Source organism: Pipra filicauda, unplaced genomic scaffold (assembly GCF_003945595.2).
Source record: "Pipra filicauda isolate LSUMZ 115617 unplaced genomic scaffold, ASM394559v2 scaffold420_size638996_pilon, whole genome shotgun sequence".
Classification (NCBI taxonomy): Eukaryota; Metazoa; Chordata; class Aves; order Passeriformes; family Pipridae; genus Pipra; species Pipra filicauda.
Genome location: NW_024104555.1, coordinates 256,767 through 283,264, shown reverse-complemented (window position 1 = coordinate 283,264; position 26,498 = coordinate 256,767). Strand labels below are relative to the sequence as shown.

The 26,498-nt window shown below is 40.1% G+C and overlaps 1 protein-coding gene across 1 annotated transcript in view; it reads left to right on the top strand.

Moving 5' to 3' along the window:
• The window catches only part of UBE3C (ubiquitin protein ligase E3C), a 74,614-nt gene extending 58,480 nt beyond the window's left edge, over nucleotides 1–16,134 (top strand). The window contains exons 20-23 of the mRNA XM_027715500.2: nucleotides 8,159–8,347; nucleotides 8,448–8,514; nucleotides 9,360–9,490; nucleotides 12,257–16,134. Of these exons, the coding sequence (XP_027571301.1) occupies nucleotides 8,159–8,347; nucleotides 8,448–8,514; nucleotides 9,360–9,490; nucleotides 12,257–12,427 (558 nt within the window). The 3' untranslated portion in view covers nucleotides 12,428–16,134. The remainder of the gene's footprint in view (nucleotides 1–8,158; nucleotides 8,348–8,447; nucleotides 8,515–9,359; nucleotides 9,491–12,256) is intronic.
• The last annotated feature ends 10,364 nt before the right edge of the window (nucleotides 16,135–26,498 follow it).

Here is a 26,498-nt window from a genome sequence, read left to right as displayed (position 1 = left end):
TCTATTGCCTGAGATAATTTCTTGAACAAAATATTTTATGTTGGTTCTTCAATGGCACTTGAAATAATTGCAAAAGTTAGATGATATGTAAACCATAGAAGTACTGCCTGGTTTTGGAGTTGGAGTTAGCCGTCAAAATGGTTTTAAATACTAATTATAGAAATGATCCTTTATTGTGAGATAAGCATTGTCTCCTTTATCTGTAATTTTCAAGGTAGAGAGCCTGAAGTTTGACCGACCTTAATTTTTCTTTTTACACCTCTCTTTTTTTAAAGTGTTGAGACACCTGATAAGTCAGAGGGGATAAACGGTGTTCAGTGCTTCTAAAAAGCAGTTAGTTAGGTGCTTAAGTATGATATTTTTTTAATACAATTGTACTGAATAATTTGATTATGGCTTTTGTTTGCTCTGTTGTGTGTGCTAAAGATCACTTACACTCTTAGTAGGAAATAAATGTCACTAGAGCTTTAATAGCCTGTCTTTATGTGCTAATGCAGTTAACCTCCTTAGGTAAAGCGTTTTGTCATGCTTGCTCTTTAATTTTTGAGGATTTAAAATGGTGTACTACTTATGGTCTATTTATACTGGATTATGGTACATAATTGGCTCAAAAAAGTAAACTTGACCACACTGTGATGTGCAGCAGTGATGAACTGAGCCTCCTCTCTTGAGGAAGAAGCAGAGACTCTAGAAGGAGTTAAGCAGTTCTCTGGGGTTTCCCTTTGGTCAGGGAAGTTGAGAACTTCTGTGATGCAGCAGCACCACTGAGATGCAGTAACTAGTCCTGGAAGTTGTTAGGTTGAATTCTCTGCTGCCAAGACTTCTTCTTGAACAGCATCAGGCTTGGACTTCATTTTACTCTTCTGTCATCCATTTTCTGTCATTTTGGAAGATCCTAATACCTGGATTGCATTAAGTTTTACAATAGTATCTCAGATTTGGGGTTCCTGCAGTGTACTACAGGGGAGAGTCAACAATTGCCTGATATAAGTAATGTTTAACAGTAAACATATGACATATGTACTTTTCTCCCGTGGATTACACTCCCTATATGAAACCATCTGACCTGCTCTGTCTTTAGAGAAACACTCAAAAACTTGAGAGAAAGACATGTACAACAAATGCACCAAAAAGCACATTGTTAAAGCACCTGCTCTGCTGTACCCTGTGCTTTAAGTGACTGGTACTGAGGTCTGCAGTACCCAGGTTTGGGTTCTGGGTTGCAAAGCACACGAGGTGGTAGTTTCCAGTATAACCTGGGATTTTCAAGGAGGGGAAAGTCAAAATTCTAAAGCCATTTGTTTAACTGCACTTAAAATAATAGCTTTGTTGGTCACAGTTAGTAGTAGTCCAGTTTAGTATCTAATAAAAAATTAAAAGTAGCAAATATTTTCTGGAGGGGTTTTGGTTTCCATACTTTATACATCTACTCAGTATGTCCTCAAAAATTAGCCACACAAGTTAGAACCTACCTCAATAAAAGGACATAGGAAAGGGAAATAGGTCAGAAATAACATAAGGGGAGATCCAAGTTAAAAGATATTGCAAGATCTACCTACTGCAACAAAAAGTTGTAAAAAGTGCATTCTTGCCAAGAAGCCCAGTTTGTTTGTTAAAATTCTCTGACGGCTATGGCATATTATCAAGACTTTTGATTTGTAATTTTTTGGCATAATTTTAAAAGGAAGATTAAATATAATAGTAAGTTACTGAGCTACTAAATGAAATGTAAGTTAATATAAATATTCTGGTGCTGATTTGCTGTATTTATACTTGGAGAGAGAACACTGTACCCATGAAGTATAACCATCTTTCTATGGCACTGGCTGCATGTTTGTGTAGTTCAACAGAACCCTGCTTCTTGTCACTGTCTGCTGCCTTTCGATACAAGAAGTTACTTCTTATACTTCATTTCATTACCTTAATAAACCTCATATGGGTAAATACATTTTGTCTGCTATTTGACTTGTAACCACTGCATACTAATTGATTGTGCCAAGGTAAGGCTAATTCACTTTAGGAAAAGAGCTTAATTTGCAGTCCTTATGTTGAATGTACATTATGTGTAGTTTTCAGCTAAACAACCACTTTAGTGTTTAATAAATTAGTGCCCAATAAATGCATCATAAATCTATCATTGTAAATAGCTGTCCTCGTGGCAGTGTCCATCCACCAACTGTGGCACAAAAGCATTATCTGCAATGAAAGACACATTCAAAAGGGGCTCTATTGCCTCTGTCAGTAGTAGAAGGTAGAAATTCTATTATCAGTGTATTGATTCCAATCCTGTAATGCGCTTTTAGATCCCATTAAACTATTGTCAAAGTGCATTCACCAGAAGTTGAAAAAGGTACTTAATAATTTGCACATTAGACCTGCTAATTAGGGGAGCTATGCCATCAACCTTATCTTCCAACCCCAAATAGCTTTGGCTTTTGATAAAGAACTATCTAATGCAGTGATACCAACATACATTTCAACTGCCTGGGTCTCCTGCATAAAATGGTGGCCAGTAAAAAAGTCTCAAAAGGATGTCAGGTGCCTTCAAGTAGCAATGTATATTGATTTAATTTTTCCCTTTATCTTGTACATTAGATGGTAATAAAATGGTTATAAAAGGTCTGCAATAAGAATAAGGTTAACAAATTCAAGAAAATACCTTCTCTTTTCAGACCTCTCACCCTCCCTTTCTCTGAGTGAGAGGAGGGTGAGTTTTGTGGCTGTCCAGGGGAAGAGAGGAGGTTGCGAGTGTGCATTCCTCTCCCCTCAGAAACGTTAGATGCTGTACTCCAGCAAGTCTTCTCCAGCATTGATTCCTGAGATTACATGGATCGGAAGCTGAGTGTGATCAGAAGACTATAAATAAAGTGGAAAAGCACAAATCCACAGGAAAGCACTATGATATACATGGCAGCAGTTCCTATGAAATCCATATCTTATGGAAGTTGGTGTTGGGACACCTTCTTGGGCTTTTTAAACAGGCGTGAATGCCATTGCTGTCACTGAAAATATGCTGACTCAGTAAAGGGGAGTTCTTTGCCTTTAAATTTCTTTGAGAGAAAATTTTAAAGTCTTAAAAATAGTTCTGAAAGTTTCTGTCTTGGCAACCTCTGTAACAGGATACAGCAGCTTAGATGAATTATTTTGGAGGTTTTTCAGAAGCAAAGCCTGATCCTTCTCAGATTCATAACACTTACAGCAAATGCATTCTTAGACACTGATATGCAATCTCCTACCTGGATCTCCTGCCTGAACATCTGGAAAGCAGATGACAGGGAATGAAAGGAAAAAACCACCTTTATTGGCTTATTTTCAGAATGGGGAAGAAACTTTAGAGGTGATAGGAAAAAAAGTGATCAGAGCCCAAGAAAAAAAGATACAATATTTTCATCTGTCCAGACAACAAGTTTGTAGGAGTTCTTGACTGTGTAAGAGAGCTTTGTAAAATTGCACTAGAGGTTCTATGATTGTGTGAAGAGATACATGTCTAGTGTCTTCATGCACAAGGAAAGAATACTTAGATGACAGGAAAAAATATTTTTTCCTGAAGCATTTCCTACTTTGTCCTCTAAATATTCCATTTTTGTCTGTTGGATTGGGAAGCAGCTACAGCTGACAGATCTGTGTCAGCAGCCGCAAGCTTAAAGTTTGTCTGCCAACAGAGACTTGCCTTTTTCTGCCCATCATCACATTGCAATTCTGCTTTTTGTGACAGATTTGTCAGAAGGCAAATCCCCTGAATTCTGTTTGACAAACATGTTATTTACTGTTTTGCTGATTTTTGGTGTGTATTTCATTCATTATTATGATAATGTTCAAAATAGCAGATATAATAACTCAAAATGATTGTCTGAACTGTTCACTTGAACTACAGTCATATCTAAAACAGAGATTTACCTTTTTTTTTTTACACAAACTGTGGTGGTTTTCCTAAATAAGAATATAAATATAAGTTGATTACATTTTTACTGTGTGTACCTGCAGAAACATATAATTGAATTCATAGCCAAGAAAATCCAAAGTGCAGGCAACTGTTGTTCGGAGTGTATCTCACCTTCAGTCAGAGGCCTGATGCAATACTTCTGTCCACAGTACTAAAAAATGCAGATTTTTGAAAATACGTGACTTTTCAATTTGAAGACATACTTTGTGAGTAGGGCTTCAAATTCAGTTATCTGGTATTGTCTGAATGGTCTGAATACTTGTCTAAATTATGTGTATGGTTTGATTGCCTTTAATAAGTGAGATTTTGATAATGAACCAAGTTAAAATGCTTCTGGTTTTTTTGTGTGTTTGTTTAAACTCTAGATCTACGAAATAGAAACTAAAGTGATGACACAAGTCTGTAGGTTTCTAGTCTGGGCTGCCCCGTGTAACCTGTGTTATTTATTGCCTTGCACCATCTAGTGGCGAAAATTGGATGGATAAAAGTGAAGATATAAGCTGATAAAGCTTTTAAGATGTATTAAGTTGTGCTGTGGCTTTTTGAAAAGAAACTCTTCAACAATCATTCCTGACTTTTACAATTAAGTGGGAATTGTGCAGTATTGTGCAGTAGTTCCTTTAAAACACCACGGAACATTGAATGACTGGAACGTGAACTGCATCGACATTTCCTGTAGCTTTACTCCCACCCAGTGTTACTGTCTTCTGTCTTCTGTTTTACATCCCTCTTAGCCTTTATGGCAGACTATATTTATTATTCTTGCTGCATTATCCCTTTTGTCTCAGTCTTGGATGATACTTTGACAAAACAGTTGTAAAATTAATCTCACATTGACAAACTCTGAAAAGGATGGTCAGATCACTGGAAAACCCCAGGAAATGCAGTTAACTGAGTGCTGTACTCTTCCTTGTGGCAATGCAGGGCTGTGGGGAGGAAGGGGAGTACGGAAGTGTTGGATCAGAAATCAAGGTTTGCTAATTAAAAATATAAAAATAAAAGGAATAATAGGATTTGTTAAAAAAGAACACCCTTTGTCTTGTTTTCTAAAACTAGTGGTCAGAAAGAGTACAACACTTTTTTTCTCTTATTTCAGGAAGAGCATTATAGGGAGAGAATAGCTTTTATTACAGAATGAATACAACTTTCCTGACATCCCTAGAGCACTGTGGAGCTAATGCTGTTACAATGCAAATTTAAATTAATCTATGTCCTGTTTGTGTTTGCTGACCTGCAGGGAAGGTCAGATGTTTTACTTCACTTAGTTCTGGGTTGAATCTTAAAATACAACAGTTTTCTAAATCACCCTGCCAGTAGTTCCCTTTTGCTGTTTTAGGAAAGAGGCTAGTTCAAGCATATTTTTGTGTAAATACTGAGCTTACAGACATTATTATTTGCAAATGTTAGTAATATTTATTAGTCAGTCTGTTGTTGATGTTCCTACTCTTAAGAGAAGCTTGATGAGTTAGGTGATACAAATATACTTTAATATGGCCCAATTCAGTGTGTCCATACCTCAGAGAGAGGGATTGTATTGGGTACAGTAGTGTCAAAAGAACAAGGAATTCTGCAGTTTGCAAAACAAGTAGAGAAGGTTTGTAAGTGGGCAGAAAGCAAAGTATTAGTGGCGTTGAGGTCTCACACTGATTTGTTCATGTGGAACATCATTGGTAGCTCTGATACTGTAAAGGTGAAGAGGACAAGAATTGAATAAGTAAGAGAAAGCTTTCTGATCTTGTTAGACTTTGTAAAAGGGTATTTTATAGGAGGAAATCAAAGAAACCTAGCTTACTTTAGTTCGGTAAAAAAGTCTCTGGGAAGATTAATGACGTTGCTGCCCATCAGTAATACATCATGGATGTAATTGAGGAGGAAGGAAGGAGCTGGTTAAGCTATAGGACAGTACTGAAATTCCAGTGATAGTAAAATTACTGCCGTGGGATGAAACACAGTACATTTCTAGACTGCATTGTTGCCTGCAGTAGCAGAGGAGAAAGCAGGGCCCCATCTCATCAGCTGTTTCCACTGTGGTATGGAACAAGTCCCATACTTATAATAATTCTCCTTGTGGACTTCACCAGCAAAAATACCCTCACCCTCAGGCCCGTCAGTGGCCCCAGACACTGGCCTGGACCCCTGGAGTGGCCAGCTGGCTTGCAGGGAGAGCACTCCTGCCTCTTGTGTCCCTGGTTCTTGCTGAAGGGGACTCACTCAGAAGGGACCAAGCTGATGTGTACAGGGTATGAAACAGTGACAGCTAAACTGACACCTTCCTTTTACTTAATTCTTTCAGGAGTAGGGTATAAGCATAGTCAGTACAACCTGCACACAGAGATGGTGGAGTATGGATGAGGTGTTTTACTGTAGGCATTAAGAAAAGCAAGAAGTTTGCAGTCCAAGGATTAAAGTGGGAAGTAAGATATATTTTTAACACCTTTTGTAATTCAGGTTGTGGTAGCTTATCAAAGAAGGTGGTAGATACTCCATCACAGGACTGCCTATCTCTAAAAAATGTGCTCTAACTCATCTATGGATTTATGAAGTTAAATACAGGAATCTCTAGACAGAATCCTCTGGCCTGTGTTACCTGGGAGGTCAGAATTCACAGGTCTTAATGGTCTCTTTCTCCTTAAAGAACTATGAATCAAGTAAAAATCTGAATGCTCAAAAGCACTATGAATTTTTAATCTTACCATTTTGCACATTTTGCTTAGCACTAGAACAGCTCACATTACTAGGTATCATGCTACCAAAGGAGCTATTCATGTGTTTGGTTCCTGTGCTCTAAAGATGTCATCATTATCACAGACTGAAATGCACAGTTTTAAAAAAGTTACTCCAGAGTGTAGAAAAACAAATGATTTCTGGAAGAGTTCAGAAGGTGACAGTATCTCAGCTTTTCAGGTTTTTTAATTCTCCTGTTAGTACTCTATTAATCCCTTCCAATTGGGCTGCTACTTCACCAAATTAACCTCATGCAGTAAAGACTAGAATATGCAAAGGCCTATAGTGTTTTAATAACAACTACCCTTGATCCTTTGATCTTAATGCAATTACAGTATCTTTGGTTTGGGGGCTTTTCTTTAAAGACTCTTCCATTCTGAGGTCCCTTGGCATACTTGAAGGACAAAAGTTAAACTTCTCAGTAGAAAAAGAAATTTGTTTGCTTCTTTTTTACTTTTGCTGAATGTACAGAGCATGTGTAGTTTAGATTTTCAGCAGTAGGAGTTGTGAATGCTGAGCATTCTGTAAATCAGGCTTGTATCAGAATCTAAATTTTGACTCAGTGGACATTGCTTTTACCATAATGTGACCCTGCAGAATCCACCAGCATGAAACAGTTAGAGAAGAATCCAGCCAGTGCCACACAGCTACCCTAATCCAACGGGAAGGAGAATGCTGTGTGTGAGCTCTGTGCTTATACAGGCTGCTCTTTCTTCCAGGGCACTAGGTGGCATCAGTGAAGCTGGGGTGAGATGACCAAGGGGCATATTTTCACCTCAGTTTCTGTCTGACTTGGAGTGGTGAATTTAGTATTACACACTGTTCCTATTATAGAGCTCTGACTGTGCTAAATCTGCTTTCTGGTGATAAAACATGGGGCCATGTGATCAGCTGCATTGGCAGCTGAAGGTCTAGGTCTAAAAACCGGATTCCATAGAATGTGCTCTTAGGAGTAAACAGAAACAAAGCCCAACCTTCATAACTCGTCATCTTTTATCCTGTTTTGAGGTGAATATTCTTGAGTATATTCTCATCATCATGGCTGGGCTTCGCGAACGAAGATTTGGGAAGGCTCTATCCACATTTGCTGCAGGCACGCTGGTGGCTTATGAGGCCAATACGTGACAGACAAATCCGATTGCAAAAGGCACAGCAGAAAGACTCCTTAGATGGTGTATTCTGCAATACACGGTTCTTTCTGCGTTGCCTTTTTTCCTCGAGGGTGATCCTGCGTGTGTTCTCAAAGGAGACAGCTGCGTTATAGATGGTGTGTCTCCAGGCCTCCCGATTTGAGGCCAGAGTAGACCAGTTATGGTGATCAATATGGCCAAGGCTGAGATGTTGTTTCAGGGAGTCCTTGTATCTTTTCTTCGGGGCTCCTCTCATGGAGTATATTCTAGTCGACCTCAAATATACACATGACTTACTAGAATGTTTTGCAGTTCAGTTTTATGGTTCCAGCACACAGAATTAAAGTTGCTGTGTTTGTAGGTGGTGGAGCTGAAGCCAGGTGGAAAAGACATTCCCGTTACCAGCGCCAACCGCATCGCCTACATCCACCTGGTGGCAGACTACAGGTTAAACAAACAAATCCGGCAGCACTGCCTGGCTTTCCGTCAGGGACTGGCCAATGTCGTGAATCTTGAGTGGCTTCGAATGTTTGATCAGCAGGAAATACAGGTACTTCTGCTTAAAACTGCGGAAAACAACTGCTTTAAACAGAAATAAATCCTGGTTTTTTTCGCCTGTAATGTAATGGTCTAATTTCCTTCTCTGTTAGGTTCTGACTTCTGGTGCCCAGGTTCCTATTAGTTTGGATGATCTTAAATCTTTCACAAATTATTCAGGTAAGCATGTTTTGCTTATATAAAAACATGTATTATGACTGACTTGGGAATAAATAAACTTGCTTTTTACCGTAGCTTTTAAGAAAAAGTTATAGGGTCATTCTTGTTACCTGTGGCCAAACTCTGTGGACAGGCCTGAATTTCAGAAGATTGGTTAAATTTACAATCCAGTTTTATAAATGCTGGGAAATAGAGATGTAGTTTATTTTATTCACTCACTTAAATGCAATTTTAGAGTGAATAGAGTGTGTTCCTTTTCTAAATTAATGGTAGTCAATGATTGTGTCTGGTTGATCTGAAAATAAGTCTGCAAATGACTTTGGGATTGTTGTTTCTTATTACCACATTCAGATACTTACCATTTCTCAGACAGTCTGAAGAGAGAGCTCATATTTTTTCCTTGTGAGAAATGCAAGGTATCTTACTTCATTCTTTCCCTGCATTTATCATGAATGTAATCAAAAAGTAGCTACTAAAATCATCGATTCACATCTGAGCTTTCCTCAAGGTAAGTTGATTCATTCAGTAACATCCTGGGTCTTGCAGATTTTGCACACTCTTGGAGTAATCTGGAGTTATTAGCTAAATGCTAAACTAAATGAATTCAAAATATGATTCAATGAAGAAAACTTCTGTTAAGAAGCTGAGGGATACAGTAGCCATAGATAAGCAATGAAACTGAAAATGCAGTGATCAGAGATCTGTAGATACTGGAAATTAGCAATATCAGCCTACTGGTTACAGTATTTTCCCCAAACTTTTCAGGATTTATGCTAGGTTTTCCTGAAGAATTTATTTGTTATATAAAACTATTCTGCCTGTAAATCATTTACCTCTCATTGTAGGTGGCTACACAGCAGACCATCCTGTAATTAAAATATTCTGGAGAGTTGTTGAAAGCTTCACTGATGAAGAGAAACGCAAACTACTCAAATTTGTAACAAGCTGCTCTCGACCCCCTCTTCTGGGATTTAAGGTACATGTCCTCTGGCTGCCTAGCAAGTTTCTGTAAATGCTGCAGATGTTGATCCAAGCTTTTCTCATCTGTAGGAATCTACAGATACAGAGCATTTGCTGTGTGTCATTGAAGGCCCTTGCTGCCATTTCATGTTTCTGTGCAGAAGCAGAATTGCTACCAGTTTCAAGGAACAGGTTGAGTTAAGAATAGTGTTTTTAAGTCAGGCAAAAGAGAAATGAGGATATAAAAGCAGCTGTTAAATTTGAACCACGTAAATTAACCGTTTGAAGCAGGACATGTATTATGTTTTCTTCTCATTCACATTTACCTGCTTTTAGGTCACAGCTCAGTACCCTTTGTAGATAAATATTTTACTGCTATCTCCAGATTGCTATTTACAGGGAAGCTTAAGTATGAAGAAAACTTTTTGTCTACTGCTGATAAAACTAAAGAGAGGCCAAGGCAAGGTGAAGACATTTTGAAACTAAATTCTGGGGATATTCTACCCATGAGTTTCACTGCACTGCAAAATTCTGGTTAAAAACCAGTCGTGGACTTCATTTCCTCTGAAATGTGGGAGCATTCAGTGCTGTGTGGTGGTGTTACCATAGGATGGCAAGATATCCTCCATCTTCAATATCTGTAATCTATAGCTCAGCTACACTCCTTTTATAGACACACCTAGGAGAGGAACTGGCACTTTTAGTTGGCAATTTGTCTGACTGCTCCATGTGTCAACTTCAGGATGAAATGCATCATCTTAGACTCCACAAAACATACTAACTAGATACCCAATAACAGTAAAGAGCATCCATGGATTTGGATATGGAGACAATGGAGATGGCTGCTTAATCATGTGAATCCTATCTAGGGTATTCGTTGACTGATTTACGTGACTGATTATTTAAAAGCCTGCAAGCATTTCTCCTAAACTCCCCAAGACCATGTGAATATCACTGTACAGGACTCTAGCAATGAACGGGACAGCAGGAAGGACAATTAGAAAACTGTAGGATGAGACCAAGATAGAACAGTGCACATCAGTTGTGTGAGGGAGAACTGGGAAACAGCTGTGTGGAAACCAGTTAAACAGAAGTCTCCATTTGTTGTCATCCTCTTCAATTACAAGGGGAGAGGAGGAAATGCAGATGTAGGTACCCAGCTTTGAGGTAGCCAGTGTGACATTTGAAGAGATGGAGGAAATGAATCAAAAGTCTAAAAATGTTAAGGCTGACGGTGACACAGCTAAATGTGGAAAGCTGAAGTTTGTGTGTGCACTTGGGAGATAGGCCACGAACTGACTTTTTAACAGATTTGGCTAGGAAAAAATGGAACTGACTGCAGTAGTATCTCGTTAACAGGGATTTACCACCAAACCAGGGGCTTGCAGGAAGCGTTTGCCAGAAAAGGAAGTGGGTAACTGGTATTGTCATCAGCAGTAATGTCCTGTTAGCCTGTGACAGTGTGTCGTTTAATGCTTTGAAGGTGAAGAGTGTGAAGCCACAGGAGTGCTGAGTATTACTGGCCAAATAACTGAACATATATATGTTGATGGTAGATGATCTTCAGAATTTGTTTGCACTCTTGTAATATATTTGTCCTGTGTTTTTCTGAGGGAAACACAATTTCTGGGTTATCACTCTGAAATCTTCTGTATGCTTTATATTGTGGAACTGGCATGTTTTCTTCAAGTTAGTACATGTTAATTTAAGATAAGGAAATGTCTTAACATTCATAGCTTATAGATAGCACAGTCTAGCTATGCATCATTTTAAAATTTTAAACTTTCACTGCCAGAGTCAGGTTCAGAATAACATTTACTAAAGCTAATCAAAGTTTAATAAGTTTAAAAAATGTCATTGTTACGGACAAAAAAAAAAATCATTAAAGCGTGGTTGAAAATTGTTAAGTTCCAATCAGGTCACATAATAAATTGATGATACTTTTCACTTCCAAACTATTGCATTTTCCCGCTGTATAGTATTTAATTATGCAACAAATGGTGCCCTTGGCATGACATTTCAATTTAGAACTCCATTTTTCCATTTTTAAAGCTAAAGTAGGGGAATTCAATTAGCATTTTGAAAGGAACACTAAAAATGCAGCATTTTAGCCGTGAAATACTTTTAAGGCCTCCATTTGAACAGTAATTTAGGTTAGAATCTCATTGACCTTTTGCCTTTGGAGCTGGAATTTTTCTCCAGTTTCTAAAATCAGAACTTTTTTACCTCAGGCAGGCATTTGATAAGACGAATACTGTCTTGCCAGCAAAAGCAGTGCTTTAGAGGTAAAAAATAAATATTTTTTTTTTACTATACTCCTCAGAAGAAAAAAAAGGGATATTATTAAAACAATGAAATATTACATACAAAATATTTTAAAGTGTGTTATCACATCAGAAGAATAATCAGGATTGGACAAGGTTATATCATTATGGACTCACTCTGCATATCTGTGTTATTTTTTTTGTGGCATTGTAGATGTGTATGATAGACTGTATGAACAATAACAAATCATTATATTCTCCTTAGAGCCAAATAAATTGCCTTATGTTTTGCAAATCAGTGGATCTTGGTGGGGACAAGGTAGAGCGAGGTACTACATAATTCAAGAGTGGTTTTGGTGCTACCAGGAATGAAAGAAAACGCTATTTGAGTATGTAATTGTGACAGGTGTTAATCTAGTGATTTACTTCCTAGAAATGTGTGCCAGCTACTACAGAGTAGGTTTCGGCTTGTATATCTTTTTTTGATATGTTTTTTTTGTTGTTGTTGCATTTTCCAGGAGTTATATCCTGCATTTTGCATTCACAATGGAGGATCTGATTTAGACAGGCTACCTACTGCCAGTACCTGCATGAACTTGCTGAAGCTTCCTGAGTTTTATGATGAGAATCTGATGAGAAGCAAACTTCTTTATGCCATTGAATGTGCTGCTGGATTTGAATTAAGCTGAGTCGAACTGATGCTTATTTGGATGATCTGCAGAGGAACTAACCAGTGCCTACTCTATAAGCAGCACCCATACCCAAGCAGTTTTAAGGGAATTCTATCTAGATTTCTGCAGCTCTTGTGTCTTATCAAATGCCCTCAAATAGGTTTCATTTCTAAACACGATTTCTTAGCTTTCATTACTGAATATTATGTTGACACCGCTTTATGATTCAAAACAATGAATGCCGTGTGCAGTGTGGCTGATTTCTGTGTTTATGTGAAGAAAGAGCACATTTAAAGAACAGTGACATCTCAGTGAAATTAACCAAAGATGAAGCTTTGGCTTTGTGCTGTTCAAACATAAATAATATTACAAACTGGCAATAAAGTTGCATACCGTGCAGTGCATTGGGATGAGACAGGGCTAACATCCTGCAATTAATCTTTTAGATAGAAGGGAAGCAGATGTTTGCAGATATCCCAGAACTGAGGATGAAAATACTCATTACTGGTAACCTAACATCTTTACTTGCATTGTGGAATCGTTTACAAGTGATAGAGAGATGGGCAATCACCAAGTGGTTGTGTGTATAGACTGGGGAATGAGGGGCTGGAGACCAGCTGTGGAAAGGGACCTGGGGGTCCTTGTCCGTGGAAAATTGGATATGAGTCAGCAGTGCCCTGGCAGCCTGGCTGCATCATTACCACTTGGACACTGTTCTGAATGAATGTGAGTGTCCAGGTTTTCTCTGTCCTGTTTCTGTCTTTTGCGCCCGTACAGGTTTTTTGGTTGGTTGGTTTATTTCAAATGAATCAGACTCCTATTGCATACACAGTACAAACAAAAATCATCACTTTGGAAAAATATACGTGTAACAGTTATTAAAATTATTTGAACCAAAGTTATCAGGCTTTATCTTTTATATTTGAAGCCTGTGGTGTTCACATTCCTTTTCCCTATCATTTATTTCCATCTTAAATACCATATCTGTGCCGTAGAACTAATCAAATTAATTTTTTTTTTTTGTGATTAAAAAGCCTTTATATCCATCTCCCTGTAGTATTTCTACTGTGAAAAGTAAGTGGGAATATGCTGCTTAATAAAATTTGATATCTGGGGGAAAAATTGCTTTCATATGGAAGGAGCTGATCCTCTAGTAGTAGGCACATCGTAGGGTTTCATATGCAACCTGCAGTCAATTTAAAAAAAGAATTATAGTTCAGACTGTAAGATTCATAACTGCATCCCTCTGAACTTTAGTTTTATATTTTAAATCATCAAAAATTACAATCAAATTTGTATTCATCTCTTATGCAAAAAAATATTTTGCTGTTACTGGAAACTCTGCTGGATTTCCTAATTAATAAGCAGTAACCAGCAATATCCTTTTAAATGTGGGAAAACTGAGTGCTTTTAAGATGTTTACTAGTAACCATATAAAAATGTATAATTTCTTAATTTGGGTAATAAATGAAGTGTTAAAATACTATTTGTAGTCTTGATGTACAGAAATAAAACAATTGGTTTTCTTTTTGGTTTTGCTTTAGGCTTTTTATTTATGTTAAGTATTACATACCCAACCTATTCTTTATCCCAAATTCTTTTCTTGTATATTTTTCTACATAAATTATGGAACTTGTAAAGAAGTTGAAAAAGAGATCAGTAATAGTGGAACTGCCTCCTCCTAATTGCAAAACCTGAACACTTCTTTTAGATAGCATTATTTATTTTAGAACCTAATGCTTTAAATATTTTAAAATTATTTTTCAGTTCCATTATTTTGCTACATTGGGTAGTGTTGTATCTGTATTTTGTAAAATTAAATTAAATTTTTCTATTAAATATTTGTATTTTGAAGATTGTATTGGAGTCATGCCAAGTCCTGGTAACGTTTGCTTTCTGCTTTTCAAAAGGAGACAGTGCACACTATTCCTGTCTGTGACCAGGGAAGCAGTGGGTTCCACAGGGAGTTCAGGCTGGGGGGGGAAGTGTGAGCTGCAGAGAGGTGTAACTGCAGGAATCACAGAGCTGCAGAAAACTTCCCTAGAGAACTTGAGTTGGCTGAAAATACTCCGACATTTTATTTCTTTGGTATGTAGCACTCGGTGACCTTGTTTGTATATTCTGTACAGTAAGTGTGAAATTCTGACACTGGCAGGTCACTGAGAACAGTTGTAGCCCAGATTTCATTCTGCAGGGCTGGAAGTCTGTGCTGCAACAGCTTCACCTCCCTCAGACTGCAGTGAGAGGAGTGGGGAGCTTTCCTTTGGCAACCAGTGCTTACACTTCTGCCAGCTGTTTTCAGAGAGTCAGGACGAAGCACAAGTTCCTGCTTTTCCATGATCTGTTGCTGGATATTTTAAGGAGCAAGGTATGAGAAGTAACATAGGCGTGTAGTTAGTCATGTCCCGAGGAGCTGGAGGGTTGAAATGATCTCTCACAGCACTTATACAGCGAGAATTGTTTCTATGTGAAACTGGATTTTCTGTTTTTCAGAAGAAGAGCAAACTGTCTCCCAGTTGTGATGCTCCTAGAGTTTAGGTAGGCAGAGGCAGTAAACACCATGCAAGTAACCTGAAATATTCTTGTAGATTTGACCATAAGAGTTATGGCAGTAATAATTATGGGTTTGGGGTTGGTTTCTGTACAAGATAACCCTTACAGTAAATTTCTGTACTACAGTGTTTCGTCCTCCTAGTTCAGTACTTGTTTTTGGAAAAATGACAGCATTTTATGATTGCTTTTTGTTTTCAAATAAATTTGGGGTTATAATTTTGTAACCTGTTCTAAAAACATTTTTGTCGAGGTCTGTATGATGGAAGAGGTCACAAATTTTTCATCTCTACAGAATTAACAGGCATTAAAAATGGAATAAAGAAATAAAATTAGCAGTTGGTCTGTTTATCTCAATGAAAATTTTTCCAGATAGGGGTTTAGTCCTATTAGCTGGATTAAAAAAAAAAACAAAAACAACACAGCAAACCACAACATAAATGATTGGCCTTGTTCCTTAATCTCAGTTGTCTTCCATCATTGTCCCGAAAGCCAAACTTGCATAAATTTCATAAAACTCTTTCATGATTTCTAGGGAGCATTTGTATATCTACAAAAGAGGAAAGATTTTCCTCCAGTTTCTTGTGTAAACACTGAGCTGACAGAAGTTTGATTTGAACAGTGAGGATATCTTCAGTTATTTTTGTGTGGGCTGCTCCATAATTTAAAAAAAAGAAGAGCTTCCTGATGCTATTAGTAGCAATGTGGACAGTTTTTTTGTACCACTTGAATAATATAGCACAAACATCCTAATTTGATGCTATAACGTGGTATGGAATTCAAAGAAGACACTTTGAGTGCAGTGAGGTCATAAATTTCAGTTTATACCAAAAACTGTTTGTTAAATGCCAGTGAGACAGCACATACTCTTTTCACCACTGAAAAATAGTACAGCACAGAAAATAAAAGGAAAAAACAATAGAAGAATATTTTGTTGGATCTGTGATTTTTTTGTATTTATAATTATATGCAAAAACTCTACAACATTTGCTCATATACATGACTCTGTGTTAATAATGGTTTGTGATGTAAATGCTTGTTACTTTTTTTTTCATAATGCTTTGCCTGTCAGTGAAGGAGAGAAGAAATGAACATGGTCTGTAAAACTGATCAGGATATCTATATTTTTATGGACTTATGCTTTTGTGAATAAAATAATTTGAGTTTTCTTGAAACTCTGCAGAAACACTCTTTTCTTTCGTTTTTTACAGTAAAATTGGGCATTTTCTTTTTAAAGATTGATGATACTGAATAGGTTCCAAAAGAGGCTGATATTAACTGCTCGTTGATCTGGAAGTTACTACTGTTGGAACAGGCTGCCCAGGGCAGTGGTGGAGTCACCATCCCTGGAGGGATTTAAAAGACATGTAGATGTGGCACTCAGGGACATGGTTTGGTGGTGGGCTTGGCAGTGCTGGGTTACTGGTTGGACTCGATGATCTCAGAGGTCTTTTACAACCTAAACTGTCCTATGATTCTACTGCTTCAGAATGATTTGTACCTTCAGTTTTTGAGCTGTGAAGTTCCCACTCTGTCAGCCAAGCTGCAGCTCTCAGGTTTGGCTTTGTTTCAGTGTGTCTTTCAAACAGCAGAGCTAACTAACATCACTTGATGTGCTTTGAAGAGACTTCTTAGAACAAAACACCATGGATAAAAACCCTGAGAAGCTATAATTCATAGTGAAGAACGCTGCTCTGTCAGTAAACACGTACAAAAACATCTCTTTCAGCTTCTTCTGGAATTTTAGCACATATGTGGGCTCCTCTGAAGGTGCAGTTTAATTTTTTTGTCTCCTTTGATAATTACAATTTTCTGCTTCCTTTTGCTTATTTATTTTCATTGCTAAATACGCTTTTAGTTCCACTGTAGTATTTATAAAGTTAATATTGTGCGTGTTTGTTTTTTAATACTTAGAAATAGCAGCATAAATACTTCAGCTTACCTGCCACTAAAATGTGATTAACGTAAAATTACAGAAAACTCATCGTGTGGGGCATCTCATAACTTGTAGCATTAATAGAAAACAAATGCCCAGGTGTCTTGCCTGTCTTTCAGTATGTATCTGATAGTCTGGAAAGCTCATTAAGTTTCTCACAAGTGTAGAGAGATAACACGAGGCAAAAAGTGATTATGAAAATATACCAGTTAAATCCATTTCGAAGAACAGAATGGTTGCAGTCAGCAGGAATGTCTGGAGATCACCTCGTCCAACCCCTCTGCTCCAAGCAGGGTCACCTACAGCAGGTTGCTCAAGACCTGATCTCATCTCTCTGGTGACCACAGATGGGACCCGAGGGCATGGTCTGGAGCTGTCTCAGGGGAGGTTTAGGTTGGATATTAGGAAAAGGTTCTTCCCCCAGAGCGTGGTTGGGCACTGGAACAGGCTCCCCAGGGCAGTGGTCACAGCACCAGCCTGACAGAGCTCAAGAAGCATTTGGATGACACCCTCAGGCACATGATGTGACTCTTGGGGATGGTCCTGTGCAGGGCCAGGAGTTGCACTTGATGATCCTTGTGGACCCATTCCAACTCAGCATGTTCTGTGATTCTGTGACCTTGCCCCATGGAGTATGGAATGTCTCCGTGGATCCACAGTTTCTCTGAGCCACCTGTTTTCAGTGTTCAATTAACTTTACAATAAAACATTTTTAAATCAAGTTTAAACACATTTCTTTTATTCCAATTTGTATCCATTGCCTCTTGTTCTGTCACTGGGTGGTACTAAGGAATCAGAGCCTTCTCCAGGCTGAACAGCCCCAGTTCTCTCAGCCTCTCCTCATATGACACACGCTCCAAAGCCTTAATCATCTTTCTGACTTGCTTGTTAGTGAACACAGCAGCATCTAAATACCTTTCGTGGACTTTGATGTGACTGGGAAGCGAGTAGATGACACTAACTCTTCTTCTTGTCAGATGCCTGTAGTTGTTAATCAGTGGCACTTACCAGGTAGGGTTGAATTTAAGATTTTATGGCTTTCCTTTTTCAATTTCCAGCGCTGCTTTGACTCTTCAAGGATTTTGCAAATCTCTTACAACTGCAAAATAGCAGACTCGGTAAAAACTGAGCTCTGAATTATTTTCACAAATTTTTACAGATACAAGGCTAAACATTGATGCAAAAAACATAGGACTGGTACTAAATCACCTAAATGTGTATCCATTTCTTCTGCCAGCAACAATATCAAACATCTAGAAGAGCAACTTCTTGGACAAACTTCTGTAATTTGGCTGTTTTCTAGAGCCTGGGTAGCCCAGAATCCAGCAAAGCACATCACACGGTCAAACAGGAGAAACATGGGAATTCTGACTGGCACCAATGGGACATAAAGGCAGGCACAGATGTCCTGCAGCTTGATTTCATGCTGTCAAGGGATGAACTTTTCCTATATGATGGTTAAACTGTTGCTACATTTAATGCCAGAATAGTTGCTCTCCAGTCTGGGGCTAAGTTCCCCTGTCCACAGCTCTGTAGAAAACACACATTCTGTTTGCAAAGTCTGTTCGTGTATTTATAGAAGCAGCGTGCTCAAATGTCCTACTATATTTAACATCAGTCTTTTCTGCATTCCCAGAGCAGCTGTTTGTTCATTCTGTGTAACATTTAACTGAAAAGTAGTTTTGCATTATTTCTATTTTATTCTTTGTTTATAGTTACACATAGTTCTTGATTGCTGAAGAAGGAAACAGGCATTCACCAGATGGTGTTATTTCAGATCATCTTGTTACTGCTGCTTGCCCAAATGTTAGACCTGGGAAAAGCATCTCTCCTCAGTTGCTATGTAGTTTTGCTGTATGTTGTCAAACAGACCTTCTGAAGGAATTGTTTCCTTCTAGACCTTGTGTCTTTAATTAAGAATAACTCTTTTTGTTACGTTAAGAATAATTATTTTCATTACTCTGCTTAACTGCGTTTCTCCTCTGCACTTTCAGGCAAACAGCAGCAGAGCTCAAAGTTCTGCAGAGATATTTTAGGTCTAATTACCAAGTAGATCTATCTGGTTATTGATGGAAACTTACATAGAATTAACTAATATTTGCCATTGGCATATGGATAAGAAAGCATATCCCTGATCAAGTTAATGAACATAAAAGCTGAACAAACTGTCCTTGCAAGGAATAAGCACTTGGCATAAGCTGTGAGATCCTACTGCCCACAACAGTTCCTGGGTTGTTGTCTGCAGACCCCAAATAATCAGCAGAACACATCTGATGCTTTGGGAGAATTGGCAAAACCACCAGCTATGCTGAAATATTTTAACCACTTTCAAAAGCCTCCATTTGGCACAGGCTTTTGCTTACAAAGTGGAGTCCAGATAAACTTGCAGCCTCTAGATTACCTAAGAAGCACTGTACTGAGAAAAATTGAGGCTGTGCTCGGCAAAAAAACCACTGGAGAATGCTAATGAAAATTGGTTATTTTGTGCTTCTAATGCTTCTACTGGAAGTTTTAAACACTAGGTGTATTGCCCATATTTCAAGTCTAATTGTTCCTGATAAGCTATCAGCAAAAAGTTAATGCTTATATTTAATTGTGGCACTTTCCAGAATTACTTTGCCAGCAATACTGTAATTAAATGACGTGAGAACAGTCTTTGATACATTTGCTCATAATCTTTGTTAAAACCAAAAATAGAATCTGTAAATCTGTAAATAGAAAAACTGGATGCATTAAGCAGAAGGGCAGAGCAGCAGGCTGGGAAGGCTACAACCATTACCACCTCAAAAGGACTAATATTAATGTCTCTCTAATGCAGCATTTTTAAGCATTTCTTGTGTTCTGATGGGCTTTTCATAATTGACCTCCATAAATAATAGAAGAAGAATCTGGGAACTATGTGAATTGCTAATACCTCCTGGAATGCTGCCACATTATTTCCATCATTAGGTTATAGCTACCAGTTAGGCCTGAATTCATCACATTTAACTTCAACCATCTGTAAAGAGGCTGTCGAGGCACTTCCGATGAAGAGAAGCAGCCCAGGGACAGGGCTGGGCAGATTTTTCTTTCCTAAAACACATCTCCAAAGTGGGTGGAATGAATTGTGCCCCGGAGGTGCCCCCTCCTCCTCTCCCTCTTCATAGTCAGTGGCTTTAAACCAGGTTTAAAGACTCTGAGACAGCTGAAGTTGGGAGAAGTGAACCAGACCTTTCCCTCATGTTCCCAGGTAAGAGTTGAAAGTTCTTGAACAATGAAGATCCTTCGATAACAGAGTTTATTCTGATCCATGACTCAGCACTTGGATACCAGCCCGGATCTGCCTGGATCTTTGATACCAGCTTTGACAGACCCACTAGACCTTATCAGCTTTTGTTATTGGAATGTTGATGCTCTGCCAGCAACATCAGATTTAATGCTCCTTAACTTCTGCTGCAAGCAGCTAGCCATAAAAGCATAGAACACTTTGACTTTATACTTTTGCAAATACCTTTGAAAGTTTTCTGAATCTAAAAGCTTTTCGGTTTTATTAGTTCTATAAATGGATCTAATTAAGCATGTTGATGAAGTCAGTTATGTAATCTTTTTGGATTTCAGTAAAGCTTTCGATTCTGTCTCTCACAGTATCCTTTCTGGACAAAATGCCCAGTGCACAGCTGGATAAACACATCATGTGGTGGGTGAGCAATTAACTCACAGGTCGAGCACAAAGGGTAATAATGAATGGGGTGACATCAGACCGGAGACCTGTCACTAGTGGGATTCTGCAGGGCTCCATCTGAGCCTCTGTGCTTTCAACATCATCATAAATGACTGGGATGCAGGACTGGAGAGGATACTAAGTCGGGAGGAGCTGCTCATTCCCTCAAAGGCAGGGAGGCCCTGCAGAGAGACCTGGTTGAATGAGAGGGCTGGGCAATCGCCAACCATATGAAGTTTAACAAGGGAAAGTGCTGGATTCTTCATCTGGAATGGGGCAACCCTGGCTGTTCGTACAGACGGGGGAATGAGATGCTGGAAAGCAGTGCTGTAAAAAGGGACCTGGGGGTCCTGGTCAGTGGCCAGTTGGGCTTGAGTCAGCAGTGCCCTGGCAGCCAGGAGGGCCAGTCGGGGGTGCCTCAGGCAAAGCATCGCCAGCCGTGCGAGGGAGGGGCTTGGTCCTCTCTGCTCTGCACTGGGGAGGCATCACCTTGGATATTGTGTGCAGTTTTGGACACCACAATATAAGGATGCTAAGCCACTGGAGAGTGTCCAAAGGAGGGCAATGAGGATGATGAAGGGCCTTGAGTGGAAGCCATATGAGGAGCAGAAGAGGGCACTTGGTCTGTTCAGCTGGAGGAGACTGAGGGGAGGCATCATTGCAGTTACAACTTCCTTGTGAGGGGAAGAGGGAGGGCAGGCACTGTGATGACCAGTGACAGAACCCAAGGGAATGGCCTGAAGTTGTGTCAGGGGAGGTTTTAGATTGGATATTAGGAAAAGGTTTTTCCCCCAGAGAGTGGTTGGGCACTGAACAGGCTCCCCAGGGCAGTGGTCACAGCACCAAGCCTGACAGAGCTCAAGAAGCGTTTGGACAATTCTCTCAGGCACATGGTGGGATTCTTGGGGTTGTTCTGTGCAATGACTTAGATGATCCTTATGGGTTCTTTCCAACTCAGGATATTCTGTCATTCTATGTTGCCATGCTACCTCTTTCTACAAGTCCTGCCTCTTTCCCTGTGACATTTCCTCTGAAGAGAAGCAAGGTGGCTTTGGCTCTTTACCTTATGCAGTGTTAACTTTGTACATAGAGACTGCAAGGCCCTTCCATTGCATGGAAAACACTGACAGAGGCAGTTCTCATTTAAAGACTTTCAAACTACTGTAAGACATCTAAGTGTGATTAATGTTAAAGTTTTGTTCTGAGAAATCTTAACTGAGTGGGACTGAATATACAGATCAAATCGAACTATGGGTCTGAAGAATTGTAATTAATTCTTGGGAACTAGTCAGTCCTGTTTGGTGGTACTTGAACTATGTGACTTGAGTGAGAGAAAGGAAGGGAAAAGCTGGTTCAGCAGTACCTGACTACAGTTACAAACATCATTATCAGAGTGCTACTCTTAAAAGCAAAGTAATCATAGCCACTGTATCTATTTTGAACTTTGGGTGATCTGGGAGAAGCAGAGATTTTGCCTGGGCACATACGGATTAGAACATGTTAGCCTGAAAAAGATCCCAGAAGCTGAGCTGACCCACTGAAGATCTGGAGGGGTAAGAGGTGTGTGTGCTACCACCTGGGGCTAAGGCAAGGAGTGCACTGAGTGCAGCAGCATTTCCTTCACTGCTTACCTGCAAGCACAGCAGCATTTCCTTCACTACTTACCTGCAAGCAATGTTCTTCTGATCAGAAAACAAACAGAAGCTAAAAAAACAAGACCATGTTTTGAAATCACTCTATAATTTATGTTTCTCTGTTAAATTCCACTGGAAGGTGACCAAAGGGATAAAAAATCTGTCACTGTTAATGTTTTTACAGATTCATCCTCTTAGTCTTGCACTCCCAAATTACTGTTAACTTGTAACCCATGTTACAATTGTTTCTGTGCACAAAAAAATGCTTAGGGTTAAACCTTGTCAAGATGACTTCAGGTGGAATGTGGAATGCTTGGTCATTTACCAAGGTCATTTACCCCCATCAAGGGGGAACTTGAACCACAGGTGGGAGGTAGAAACTTCTCCCTTTGGTAGGAGCAGCCTGATGGACGCTGAGTTAGAGACAGCCTCAGCCTGGAGTCTCTGGAATGACTTCTCCCCACACCTGAGACTCCGAGGTATAAGTAGAAATCCCTTATCTGCTCCCTCTGTCCAATTGTTCCCAAGTGTCACCAAGTCGATGGGGGTCCCATGGCACTCTGTGCCAGCCCGAGCTGCCTCCTGCAGAGATGCTGGGATTGGCTTCTGCCTGGGCGCAGTTCCAGAGCTCACCAAACCTGGTGCTCACAAGCGTAAGGTGGTAAATCTCTCGGAATTGGGGCACTGGGGAGATTCCTGTAAGCAGCTCTGCAGAATCCGGCTCAGGTCAGCTGGGGACAAGCTGGGGTCACATTGTTTTACTACAGGAGTTTTGGGGACAATGACTTTGCACACTCACATGGATCTCTTCAGTCTACCCTGCAGTATCTCTTCCAGTGGGCTTTGCCGTGTGTTTATGCCTTTCCTCGTATCATGGAGAGCAGCAAATTAGATACCATGGGCACAATATAAACAAACTTTTAAAAATTAAACACTTCTTGAGTGTCAAAGATCATAAGTTCTTTGACATAAGATCATTTGATCATAAGATCAAATAAGATCATAAGATCATTTGTTCTGAGCTGTCAAAGATCATAAGTTAAAAAAAAGAGGTGCCCTAATAAATTATATTTGTAATTGGTGGCTCTGCAAACTACCTGCTCTGTAAAGTCTCAGGAAATGTCTTCATATCCCACTTCAAAGACAAGCAGAAACCAATCAAAATATAGTTTGGATTTTTTTTCTTTATTAGATAAGTTTTTGTTTGTCTTTATAACATTGTTTGGAAACATTTATTTATACTCTTAGTGTTTTACTGTAGAAAATGCCAAACTGGATCTCATACAGCTCACCCTGCCCTCAGCTGTGAGCGAGCACTTCACCTCCTCATGCCTTACTTTCTCCAAATGCAGAATTGGTCTCTAAGCCTTCCCAGATAGTATTCCTGTATCTGAAAGGCGCTAATGGAGAGCTACACTGTCTAGAGTCAGAACAGTGTCAGAAAGTCTGTGGGCAAATTAATGTAATGATAACAATTGTGTTAAAGGAGCCATGGTCCTGGTTGCACTGATGTAGACAGTGTTTTGATTTCAACCCCGTAATTCCATGTAAAATCATGTTTCTTTGACATGTTCTGCTTGTGTGGATAAATAGCAAATTTTATGGTTGGCATCCATCGTACCTTTTATATCAAATCTGCTCTGTAAACAAAGCAAAGTAACTGCCTCATGCACTAATTCGGTCTTGTTTACTGCAGGTCATGTTTTTAGGACTCTTCATACTTTGTTCTCCCCTGTCATTGGTTACAAAAAGTTGAGGAAAAATCTCTTTATTTCCACATCAAGAAATGTTTAAAGCATTGTAGTGGGTTGACCCTGGCCAGATGCCAGGTACCCACTAAAGCTGCTGTCTCACTCCCCTCTGCAACTGGACAGAGGAGGGAAAAAACCAATGAAGGATTCATGAGTTGAGATAAGAGCTGGGAGAGGTCACTTACTGATAACCTTCATGGGCAAAACAGACTCCAAGTGGGGATATTACTTAAATTTATTACTAACAGGATCAAAGCAAAAGAGTGAGAAATAAAATAATCTTAAAAACATCTTCCCCCCAGCTCTCCTTCCTTCTAAAACTCTACCTCCTCCCCCCCAGTGGTGCCAGGGGGATGGGGAATGGGGGTTATGGTCAGTTGTTGTTTCTACTGCTGCTCAGAGAGAGGAGTTGGAGTCCTTCCCCTGCTCCCGTGGGGTCCCTCCCACAGGAGACAGTCCTTGATGGACCTCTCCGGCGTGAGCCCATCCCTCGGGCAGCAGCTCTTCCCAAACTGTTGTCCTGTGGGTCACTCCTCCATGGAGTGCAGTCCTTCCCAAATGAGCTGTACTGACGTGGGTCCCCCACAGAGGCCACAAGTCCTACCCAGGAAAAACCTGCTCCAGCGTGGGCTTCCCTCTCCACAGGCTGCAGGTCTCTGGCAGGACCCCGCTCCATCCTGGGCCTCCCACAGCATTACAGCCTCCTTCCTGCATCCACCTGCTCCAGCCTGGGCTCCTCCATGGGCTGCAGGGGGGTCTCTGCACCCCAATGCTCCCCCACGGGCTGCAGGGGCACAGCTGCCCCACCCTGGACTGCACCACGGGCTGCAGGGCCACAGCTCCCGCGCCTGGAGCACCTCCTGCCCCTCCTTCTGCACTGACCTTGGTGTCTACATTGTTATTCCCATGTTCTCACTCTGCTCTTCCCTGGCTGGAATTCCTTCTGCGCAACAACCTTCTGTTTTTAAATATGTTACCTTGGAGGCATTACTATCACTCTTGATTGGCTTGGCCTTGGCCAGCAGCAGGAAGCCCATCCTGGAGCTGGCTGGCATTGGCTCCACCAGACAGGGGAAGCTTCCAGTAGCTTCTGACAGAAGCCACCCCTGTAGCCCCTTCCCCCCCCCCCCGCTACCAAAGCCCAGCCACAGAGACCCACTACAAGCATTAAATCAAAATTTAATATGACCTCCTCCTGCACCACACAGTACTGACCTGCTGCTTGCCTTAGCACTTGCTAGGCTGGGAATCCTCTGAGGTTTGAATCTTACTTGTTAGGAAGAGCCCATCTAACCTACTACTCATCTCTTTATTTTTTCTTTCCAAATGGATCAACAACTTGGACTTCACAGCTACTTGCTAATGAGAAACTAATGATGGAGCGAGGTGTCTCTTTGATCTAATTTTGAAGACTTGTTTCCATGACCACAATTTAGCGTCAAGTCTCATGGAACAGTATTTTTTTTGAAGCTTGTATTTCCCCAAAGCACTAAGCCTATACTTAGGGTTGTCTTACTACTTGCCTTTTTGATTTAAGTTTCCCTCTGCCTTGTTCCAAGCTGGCTTTTGTGTTTTTGAACTGACTGCACTCCCACACAAACATCTCCTAAATAATAGGTAGCCATTTAATTGACTATATTTGGGAAGCACATATTTTATGTGTGGAAACTCCCTCAACTTTGCTTTGGTGATCTGTAAATTAGCGCCTCCTCTACTTTTTAAATAAAGGGCAAGAATTATAATTTTACAGCAATTTAAAGCAGGGACAAAGTCCACGTTTTAAAAATAGAATAATAACTTGGCTGCTTATACTTTGCTCTCAGCCATGACAGTCAGAAAACCACATGCTCGAATATAACCCAAAGGATGCTCCAATACATTGACCCAGCGCAAGACTCTGTCCAGGTGCCAGCTGGAGAGGGAGGAATCTGCCCTCAAAGGAATTCTGTGCCAGAGTTACAATTAAACACACAAGAGGGAAGAAATTTTGTCATCTCATGTTTAGCAGCCAAACTCATCTATTCAAAGGGTGTCTCTTAAAATTACTAATTTTCCCTCAGCACCATACCCAGGCATTACGTTTTGCATTTCCCCTCACAGAATCACAGGATGGGTCAAGATGGAAGGGACCACAGTGGGTCATCTGTTCTGACCTCTCAGCTCAAGCAGGGTCATCCCAGAGCACATTGTGTACAGGATTGTGTCCTGAAGTTCTTGAATACCTCCAGTGATGGAGACTCCACACCCTCTCTGGGCAACCTGTCCCAGTGCATGGTCACTGCACAGTAAAGGAGTTCTTCCTCATGTTCAGGTGGAACTTCCTGTGCATCAGTTCCTGCCCGTTGCCTCTTGTCCTAGTGGTTGGCACCACTGAGAAGAGCCTGGATCCATCCCCTCGGCACCCCCAATTTCTGAGACTAAAATAAGACACACGAAGGGGGAAGAAATTTTGTCCTCTCACTTCCAGCAGCCAAACTCACCTATTCAGAGAGTGTTTCTTAAAATTGTTAGTCATTTC